Source organism: Periplaneta americana, chromosome 1 (genome assembly GCF_040183065.1).
Source record: "Periplaneta americana isolate PAMFEO1 chromosome 1, P.americana_PAMFEO1_priV1, whole genome shotgun sequence".
Taxonomy (NCBI): Eukaryota; Metazoa; Arthropoda; class Insecta; order Blattodea; family Blattidae; genus Periplaneta; species Periplaneta americana.
Window position 1 is genome coordinate 223,423,145 of NC_091117.1, and position 11,232 is coordinate 223,434,376.

The following is an 11,232-nucleotide window of genomic DNA, read 5'->3' on the forward strand; positions in this document are numbered from 1 at the left end:
TAACTTCTATTGTTTGCTCACAAAGCAACAAGAATGGTATCTTGTGAGGAATGCTACTTACAGCTACAGTCACGGTGGTTCAGACTACCTGATTTCCGAAGACCCCGATAGCGCAGGCGGTGGACACCTCGTTAGCGCCGAACCAGGCGGCGGCGATGCTTGGGGGAAGGCTGAGCATGAAGATCTGGGAGACCGCGACTATGGTCTGGCCGAGGAACGTCACCCAGAACAAGTCGGGCCGTACGGAGATCACCTTTAACCAGGCGCCCACTGCCGTGCCGAACGTGCCGATCAGTATGCAGATTCTCAGACCCTGCGGGTAACAACAAGTGAACAATATCATCTTCACAGTAACCATAACAACCATCACTGCCATTACTGCTACTTGAAGATTATACGTGGTACAGTCATTAAGTTCTGACACTGACGCCTGAAGGGTAGGCACCCACAAGAATCTGGATGTCTCAGAAGATGCCGCGTGATACGGCGTACACTTATACAGATCGACATCCTCCCTCAATATAGTCGCCGTTGGCCGCTATGCACGTCTGCCAACGTTGGTGTAGCTGCTGGAAGCACCGCTGAAAGATGTTGGCAGGAAGATGCCGTACGGCTTCTCTTGTGGCAGTCATGACCTTTTCGGCCGCATAAAAATTACGCCCTCGTAGGATTGATTTCATGAGGGGAAAGAGAAAAAAAATCGCATGGTGCGAGATCAGGTGAGTACGGAGGGTGTGGCAAAACAGTGACCTGTTGCCTTGCAAGTTCCTCTTGGACAAGGATGGAGCGATGTGCAGGGGCGTTGTCGTATAGCAACAGCCAATTCTTCCTATGCCAAAGCTCAGGACGCTTACGACGAATTGAATTGCTTAAACGGCCAAGAATCTCTTTGTAGAGGATCTTGTCTACAGTTGCACCTTGTGGGATGAATTCTATGTGAACAATTCCATTTGAATAAAAAAAAACTGTTAAAGCATCGCCTTGCCTTTTGACCTGTCTTGTTGCGGATTTTTCTTTCGTGGAAATAATGGCGTTTTCCAGGTGGCGGATTGTCGCTTCAGTTGCGGATCGTAAAGGAAACACCATGTTTCGTCTCCAGTTATGATCGGTTATAGCAGTTTCGCCTAATTTCTGACAGAACGTGACGTTTGCCCGTTGCTCAAACTGCAACATACTCGAGTTCCGACGCGCGCATTCAAATCACCGTCACAACAAGGACCGTAATTCTGCTTACAGTGCATGCACTCAACCGTCTCTTGTTGGGTCGAGAGACTAACTGACAAGGTATCATACCATGGCGCCACCTATGCGCTATAGTGCACCACAACGCCACTATGCGCTCAGTATTAGAACTTAATGACGGTACCACGTATTATTAGACTAGTGGCTTGTGCAGCAAATGCTGCAAACTAAGTTAGACGTTCATGTAAAATTTTTTTCAGATTTATTTTCAATGAAGAATACCAACATTTTGAAAGTTATTTGCTTCCGTATTGATGAAACATACTCCCTCTGAATGTTTTTTTTATGCCAAATACTTTTTCTAGAACCTATCCACCTTCAGTTTTTTAGTTTCAACGCGAAAACGCAAGTAACAATGTCAAGACGATCAGTGGGTTTTTCATGTGGGAGTAAAGCAAAGCTATTTCAGGTCATTGTGGATTCTAGGTGAAAGTTAAAAAAAATGTCAGATTTGCTGAGCTTTCGAACAATAGACATAGCATCTTGGTATAGCTGCTGCATATAGAGCTTGAAATGTAGAGGGTAAAATAATTTTATCCTGCTAAGAGCTTTTGCTGAAATGGTCGGGAGACTACAAAATTTTGTAGGCCTCTTATTTTATCAGTAAGTAATACCTTTTGGTCTTTCCTTAGGAACTGTAATTTTTGTGCTCGAGCCAATACTGAAGAGAATGACGCATATAAATATCTACACCACACCGCCATTAAGTATATGAAAAAGACCCAACCCCACTTGATTAATAAATATAAAAATATTTGATTTTAATAACAGTATTATTATCTTACGTAAGTTTTGTAGTTATATACTATATTGCTGCCACTCAGTAAATTATACAAATGAAGATCTAATTTAAGATATTCGCTACATCTACTTACATAACCCCAAAACGTTTCACTTTCATATCATCAATATAACATTAATATGTATAATTAATGAAAAATAGTCACATCATGGCATTAACTATAATAATATTTAATTTCTATTGGTAATAATTAGACTTCGTGGATTTGCCACGAGAATCGTAAGGTTTACTACGCACGCGGTATAGACTGTATGAGAAAGGGACGTGCAACGGATGGAGTGTGTGTAAACACTGAGTAGTATACTGCGGTTACAATAAAACCTGTATCCTGCATTCAAGAAATATAATGAATGATCATTGAAGTTGGAAACGTCTAAACATGTAAATACACAATTATTTTGTAGTGAGATATATTAACTCTTAAAATTTAATGTAATATACTCATATCATCCTTGAATATGTGCATTGCAGTGAAGAGTTACGTACAGTTACCCTTAAAAAGAATGAGACGATTCTTGGTCGTCGGAAGTTAAAGTTCTACAGCGCGGTTCACTCGATATCGACATAACGATACATACCATGACAAATAGTACAAGAATTGTTACAAGGACTACAACAAGGACAAGGGCCAGAATAAAGATCACGAAGAAGATTGCCATTTAAGGCCAGGATTTCACAACATAGCTCGAGTCCCAAAATATCATTGCTTCACTGTACCGAATGGCAAATGCCTGCTAAGGGATCTACATTCTGGACTGCTGCTGTCCCTGTCTTGTCTCGGTAGCTCATATAGTAGCGTGTCGGTTGTACTGTATAACCGAGACGTCTCGTGTTCGATCCTGGGTAAAACTTTTTTTTATTGAGGTGTAATTAATTTGTTCAGAGTTCCTCGACTGTCTAATTTGTCGAAAAATATAGAATAATTTATGCCAATTTCTGGGTCTTACAAGTGGGCTGAACCTCGTCAAAAAAATAAATTTTACTTGGAAGTTAAAAGTATTTTTCCTCAAACAAAAATCATAAGAAACAAAAAAAGACCTGTTAACTTAAAATCTTATCCACATGCCATTAGCTTCTATTACAGCTCTAAGTCGATCCGGCATGGATGTCACGAGATTGTAGAATAAGCTCTGATCCCCGGCGAGATCTTCCCAGGTGTCAACAACTTGATCCCACAATTCGTCTCGATTTCGAGGGCGTCGGTGGGATAGGTGGCTATCCTTCTCTTTTTCAATTCCGCCCATAAATTTTCGATGACATTCAAATCAGGTGACTTCGGAGGCCAATTGATGATTTCGATCTCGGATCTCCTTTGAAACCATCTTTCAATGCTTGCAGCATAGTGCACGGGATGGTTATCCTACTGGAACAGAAATGTTCCTTCGGGAAAACGTTCTAGGGGCGGAAGGAAGGAATATATTTTCCAGAATGTGCTCGTAAGTTCCCGTATTAAACCGGCCATCGATGCGTTCTATAACGCCAGGTCCATCGTAAGACATCCACACCAACACGATATGCTAAAGCGCCCCGATCTTTCACGTCGGTGCACATAGCGCTGGTCATGTCGGAGACCATCCTCACGATAGACACGGACAGGACCTTCGTAATCACTCGAGATGGTTGTTTCGTCGGAGAAAATTACATTTCTCCAATCGAAATCCACTCGATTGGTAGCAAAGGCGAGACGGTCGACAGCTTGTGCTTCCCCCAATATTTCCATTTGCGCAGCCCTCCGGCTCCTAATACCGCGGTTCCTCAACCTGTTGATCACAGTCTGTGAAGAGCCGGGAAAGTTAGATGCTGCTCTTATTTCGTTAGCAGTCAGAAAGGGGTCCTGTCGAACTGTCTCGAATAAGAGAGCATCCTCTTCCAATGAAGAAATCCGCGGACGCCCAGGAATAGGGCGATTTTCGACCTCCCCTAAATTTTGGTAACGATGAACCCACCTCGCGGCTGTACTTCCAGAAACACCGACCAAACGGCCAGCAGATCTAGCCCCATATCCAGCCTCAACTAGAGCTATAACTCGCTGTCTCATGTCACGTCGGTTTGCCATTACGATGAGAAATGAGGGATGACGGTAATACTTTAGTGTAGACAATGACCATTTAACGTGACATAGAATTATTGAAATAAGAGGCATCTTGCATAGTAAGAGTTAATAAATGAACCCTAAATTAAATATCTAAATAACAGGATATAACAGGAAGTCCAATTGTTGCGATACTAATCAAATTAAATCTAATTACATTAAGTAAACAAACCCCAAGCTATGACACCACATTGCTACAGCTAAATTGTATGTTATTAACATAAGCATTGGATAGGTCCGCGGTTGTGCGTTGGACAACAAAACCAAACATCGAAATTTCGAATCTTGCCGAGGAATGTAACTTACTGCTTTTTATAATGTAAATCAGACTTATAACTACAATCATTCATATTTCTTACATTATTTATTAATATTTATAGCCAACATTGAATTTGTAAAGAAAAGACTTTAGAAATCTCATATGGAATTTGTGATCTGTAGTGACATAAACATAGATTATCTCTCGGAACTTTTCCGTAAAAGTAAATTAAATTCACTCCTTGAAACTGGAAACCTTAGTCGTAGAGTCATTTTCCCACAGCATACAAGCTGAAGTAGCACAGCCATTGATAAAAGTTTTGTACACAGAATTAGACTGAATTCCTATTCGACAGAACCTATAATCAATGGCTTGTCTGAACATGATAAACAAATCCTAAGTGTTTCCAATGTCACTGAACAATTTCAAAATATTAATTTAAAAACTAAGAAAGGATCGTAAATGCTTTATCTAGTGATTATTTACATTTATGTCTACAAACTGAATCTTAGAAAAACATATATGATACTGGTACTACTGATATTAAGAGTAAATGTATTGAATTTTTCACTTAATTTCATAATCATTTCAGTGGATGTTCTCCACTCAATGTTGTGAAAAAATTCAAAAGTAAAAACATGTAGATAACGCAGGGACTTCAAAATCTCATGTATTAAAAACAATAATCTATATGTAATGAGTTGCAATGTAATGATCCTCATGTTCTTAAATACTGCAAGAAGTACAGTGTAATTTATAAAAAATTATGAAAGAGGGAAATAGACTGTATTTGAATAGAAAAGTACAAAATTCAGATAATGCAATTAAACCTATTCGGAATATTATTAAATTTAAACTTGTAGATATCCTAGGAAAGAAAATATTTTTTCATTAAAACCAATGATTATAAAGTAGAGGATCCCAAATCTATTGCTAATTCTTTTAACGTATTATAGTATATAGTACAGAAATATTATTGACAACTTAAACATTCAAGATTTTGCAAAACATACTCAATTGGTTACTTAACAGATGCATTTAATAATTAGTATTAATATATGTAATTAGTCAATAACTGCAACAGTGCTTTTTCATTCAATCATATCATGAATAAAATTGAATGCACATTAAATTAAACACTATTGCAAACACGTAGATAAAATAGTTAAAATTAACTGAAGGGGTGAGAATGAAATAATCCAAAGCCACACTTTTAACAAAAATTGTTTTGTGCGAGTGCATTTCTTACACATATGGGAAAGCTATTAATAAAATATTGTAATAATTACTCAATAAATGACATAGCCTAAGGACTCTAAACCTTTGTAAAAGTTTGTCTATTAATATATATTTTTTTTAAATTTCATTTTAATTGTTAGTTTTTAATATATATGCATTTACATTGTATGTGTGTGTGTGTATAAATGCATTAATTAGATTAACGTTTATAATAGTATAACTTGTAATTTTATATTGTTTGCGATCATTAACACTTAATCTCAGGACTTTGTAAAACTCTATTTCAACGTTACTTAGCTATTTCAACGTTATTTAGACAAAAAAAAATCGTTGTGTAGACTAAGAATCGAACTCGCACTCTTCTACACAACACGCAGAAGTCTTACCGTCTGAGCTATTGAAACGACACGAAAGCTTTCCTTTCTGTGCGGAGTGTTATCTAGTCATGAAGGTCCATTGTCGATTTAACTACACGATTTATGTATATATATATATATATATATATATATATATATATATTTTATTTACGTAATATTATCATATTTTTTGCAGTTTTTGAAGTGAATTTCGGAACGATGCTAGTAACAAACCAAATAGCCTGAATTTAAGTAACTCAGTATTCGTTATCTTGTGTATCAGTGCTCTGGTCTCCGATCACGCGCAGTGTCTTACATCTGAGACTTAGGAATATTCAATCGTCTCATCCTTTTCCAGGGAAACTGTACATTTTGAGCGACTGCAAAGTAACCTCCTCCGATGGTCACTTAAACAGTTTTTATATTGGAAAAATGTACGTTCAACAACACACGATGTAATACGTGCATATTTGAAGAACGGAAAGTCACTACTTTTTAGTAAACCAATTTCAGACGTCTTGTCGTGACCTGATAGTACATAATTTATAATACGAAGTTGTGAATAGGCAGAATTTTTACCAATAATGTTTCTCAACTTACATTTCACTTTTTCTGAAATTAGTGAATTGTTATTTTGGATAACGGTTTGTGATACTTTATACACTATATTAAGGGCTTCTGAGAGTTGTAGTTTAGACGATTCTAGCAGGGTGCTGCTTTTGGACACGATTTTAAAATTAGAATCAATGAACAGAATATCTTCCAATAGCTGTTCAGAAGGCAATGATTTTACAGCTGCAACGGCAGAACTGTCAGTGCTATCCAATGCATCAATTACCTCCATTATTTTGCCGTAATATTTTGCATAATAATTAACAGCATCCAACCACGTTTTCCAACGGGTCAAGACTGGCTGCGGGGGTAAGGATATTCCAGGGTCAATTGTTTGGATCAGCAACACTCTCATTGTAGTATGTTTGATTGAATTCTTGTCTGCACTGAACAAATGTTAAGCTTTGACTATTCCAACCACAGTCATGCAAAAACAAGTGCTTACATAGGTATACATTAGCTGTAGCTGCTATATCTATTTGGACCGGTCACATCTCTTAACATGAACTGCTTATACTACGAGACAAGGTGGTCGCTCACCTCTTCTATACTGCTGTACATCGTCAACCTGATTGCATGCTGCGTGTGGCAATTCAACGAAGTCTAGTAATAATGTAATCAAACCACCTCAAGTTTTGTAGATTTCAATATCCAATACCCAGCTGTACTCAGAAAATTACACACCGCAGAATCAGATCTGTAAATTATTTTTAGTAATTCTTGAAGTTTTTAATAAACAATTGAATTTGAGCTCTAAATATGTCAGCAATCATGCAGGTCATGACCTTCGTGTAATATCCTATTGTTTATTGTAGTGTGTGTTTTGTTTTAAACTGAAATGCAATTAGTTCTCAAAACTGACGAAAGATGGATTTTGGAAAGTAGGAAAATTATGTAGGGCAACTAACACTTCACTGAATGTCACTATTTTCTGAAAATCCTTGGATGCCAAGCTTCAAAATGACGGGCCATTCATTAAAATCCGTTCAGCAGTTTTCCCGTTATTTCCATTACCAGTTCAAATTATACATATATAGATATTAAACAGTGTTAACAGAAGATGGAACATACAGGAACGAGACTTGGCGAAGTCTAGATTCAATTGAAGTAAATGACGTGATGAAGAATATCGACAAATGGTAGTATTTTAGGTTATGTTCACAGCAACTCTAAGCCTATGCTATGCTCTAAATCAGTGTTGTCAATGTATCGATTTTTAGGCGACAATTTTTTTTAAATACTTTTATTGCTTAAGTAGAAATTTATCGACTTTTTCAGTATCCTCTAGCCACAAAAATAAAAAAAAATTCTCCATTGATAATAAGGAATCTAACGACTTTTGAATTACGGTTTGACGACTTTCCATAGACTTCATTTGGCAGCACTACTTATAGTGTCATTTCATCTACCTTAAACCTTCGCTTTAAATTAATGTCACCTTATTAGTTTATCGTCATGGGATACTGACACATGCGTATAAAATCACTCGGCTGACAACAATGCTAACAAACTGCCAAAAATTCTCTAATAATAATAATTTATTTATTTATTTATTTATTTATTTAGAATATTAACGTGCAAAAACAACAGCACAAGGCCAATTACAGTTTTGCACGATACAAAACAGAATAAAACAACAAATGATGATGAGAATGAATGATAGAAAATGGCAATGAGATGAAATACAAACAATATAATGGTCTAAATAATCAATGATCAAATAATAATTATAAAATTATAAAATTAGTACAATGAGATAATTGAAATAATGGAATAGTCTACATTAATCAATTGACCAAATGCAAGAAATAAAATGGACAAATAATTATTAAAATAAGATCAGTGAGTTAAAAACTCAAAGATATACTACACATTAAATGGATCCAAGTTGAATCCATGCAAATTAGCATATTTAGTGCATCTGCAGACCGGAGAGAGAGATTTAGAATTCTTATTATAAAACAATTTATGAAATCTTAAACCATTAGCAGGAATACGAAGACTGATATTGCTTATGAAAGATTCACAATCAATATTACCCTTAATGACTTTGCAAAAAAATAAATAATCAAGATCCTGACGTCTGGTGAACAGACAACCGCAATTGAAATAATTGCATTTAATCTCATAGTTATAATCGGAATTTGGTAAAAATCTATAAGAACACAAGGAAATAAATTTTCTTTGAATATTCTCCAATTTAGCCGAGTCAGTGGAAGTAATGGAGTTCCATACAACAGATGCATATTCAAGCTTGGATCTAACCAACGTATAGTATAAAATTAATAAACACATAGGAGTGGAAAAAGAATAAGTTATAGACCTAATTAGACCAAGCATTCCTAACGAATGGGTATAAATATATTGCACATGATCATGGAAATATAATTTTGAATCAAGTAGGACACCAAGATCTCTAATACAATCTGTCCTAGTAATTACGACATTACTGAGAGAATAGTTAAATTTTAGGGAGATAGTTTTCCGTGAAAAGGAAATAACAGAAGTTTTGGATTGATTAATTTTCATTCCATTTTCAACAGACCATTGTGAAATTGAATTAATGTCATTTTGAAGAATTTGACAATCAACCAAACTATTAATTTTGCGAAAGATTTTGAGATAATCCGCAAATAAAATAATAATAATAATAATAATAATAATAATAATAATAATAATAATAATACCGTAATAATAATGTTAATATAAAATACCCTAATAATAACAATACTAATAATTCCGTAATAATAATAATGTCGTAATAATAATTTATTTATTTATAATATTATTTATTTATAATATTAATGTGCGAAACAACAGCACAAGGCCAATTACAGTAATGTTAATAATAATAATAATAATAATAATAATAATAATAATAATAATAATAATAATAACAATAATAATACCGTAATAATAATAGTGTTAATAATAATACTCTAACAATAATAATAATACCGTAATAATAATAATAATAATAATGTTAATAATAATAATAATGTTAATAATAATAATAATAATAATAATACCGTAATAATAATAATAATAATAATAATAATACCGTAATAATAATAATAATAATATTAATAATAATAATATTAATAATAATAATGTTAATAATAATAATAATAATGTTAATAATAATACCCTAATAATAACAACAATAATAATAATACCGTAATAATAATAATAATAATAATAATAATAATAATAATAATAATAATAATAATACCGTAATAATAATAATAATATTAATAATAATAATGTTAATAATAATAATAATGTTAATAATAATACCCTAATAATAACAATAATAATAATAATACCGTAATAATAATAATAATAATAATAATAATAATAATAATAATAATAATGTTAATAATAATAATAATAATGTTAATAATAATAATAATATTAATAATAATAATGTTAATAATAATAATAATGTTAATAATAATAATAATAATAATAATAACTCCATCTTACTCTCTTGTCCAGGAAGTAGGACGCAGGGAACACGAGCGGTATGTACGTGACCATGAATATCATGGACAACCACTCCACAGCCGAACTGGAGACGCTGTAGTACTTCTCGATAACATTGGAGATGATGGAATATTGAATCCACTGCAAAGCGTTTATCCCGGAGAAGGTGGCGAATATGAAGAGGATCAGCCATCTGCGGTAGTACAGCACGCACTCGATGTTCTCGGGCTTGGTGTCCTGAGGAGGAGACTCGCTTTTCTCGTCGGCAGACATCTTCGCTTCGGTCGACATTTGTGCTAAACTTCGTTCCCTTGAGCTTCATTATATGCGCGCCACATCAACTTGAACGAACCGGCTTGATTAGATAGGTGCTTTGGTATCCCACTCACTCTGACACAATCTGCGGAGGATGTGGCACAGTTTTAAACCTTCAAGTGTCACACAGTGCACAATGACCAGGTTTTTATAACATTCCTGTGTAGGCCTTATCTTCAGGGGTTTTACTGTCCTTAACATGTGTTGGCCTTCATATTTCACGTAGGCGTCGTTTCACTGTTAGCTCGACGTTGGGAAGGTTACCACGTCGTCAGATACCAAACTTTTAATTTAATACTTATTTTATTCTATACAGAAATGTTTCTTGTTATCACTTATATAATAACTATATTTGAACGTGCTGTGTAATATTTCCTGTTTATATAACTTTCGTGAAACTCTGAAATGGAAGACAGCATTAACTTATTTACGTCTAGTGCAGGCATACCTACTGCTTAGTCACTCTTCCTACAAGATATTCCGCAGTTGAAATCAGATAGATAGATAGATAGATAGATAGATAGATAGATAGATAGATAGATAGATAGATAGATAGATAGATACATAGATAGATAGATAGATAGATAGATAGATAGATAGATAGATAGATAGATAGATAGATAGATAGATAGACAGATAGACAGACAGATAGACAGATAGATAGATAGATAGATAGATAGATAGATAGATAGATAGATAGATAGATAGATAGATAGATAGATAGATAGATAGATAGATAGATAGATAGATAGATTAGATAGATAGATTAGATAGATTACATAGATAGATTAGATAGATAGATAGATAGATAGATAGATAGATAGATAGA

The 11,232-nt window shown here is 34.4% G+C and overlaps 2 protein-coding genes across 3 annotated transcripts in view; one reads left to right on the forward strand and one right to left on the reverse strand.

Annotated features, from left to right (window-relative positions):
- Nucleotides 1-180, forward strand: part of spn-D (spindle D) — a 118,348-nt gene extending 118,168 nt beyond the window's left edge. For both annotated transcript variants that reach the window (XM_069838629.1, XM_069838631.1), the window contains one exon: nt 64-180. In XM_069838629.1, the coding sequence (XP_069694730.1) occupies nt 64-111 (48 nt within the window). In that variant the 3' untranslated portion in view covers nt 112-180. The remainder of the gene's footprint in view (nt 1-63) is intronic.
- LOC138708448 (choline/ethanolamine transporter flvcr2a-like) overlaps nt 1-10,547 on the reverse strand; it is a 34,737-nt gene extending 24,190 nt beyond the window's left edge. Inside the window, exons 1-2 of the mRNA XM_069838628.1 lie at nt 10,089-10,547; nt 89-313 (exon numbers count right to left, since the gene is read on the reverse strand). Of these exons, the coding sequence (XP_069694729.1) occupies nt 89-313; nt 10,089-10,379 (516 nt within the window). The 5' untranslated portion in view covers nt 10,380-10,547. The remainder of the gene's footprint in view (nt 1-88; nt 314-10,088) is intronic.
- Between the last annotated feature and the right edge of the window lie 685 nt (nt 10,548-11,232).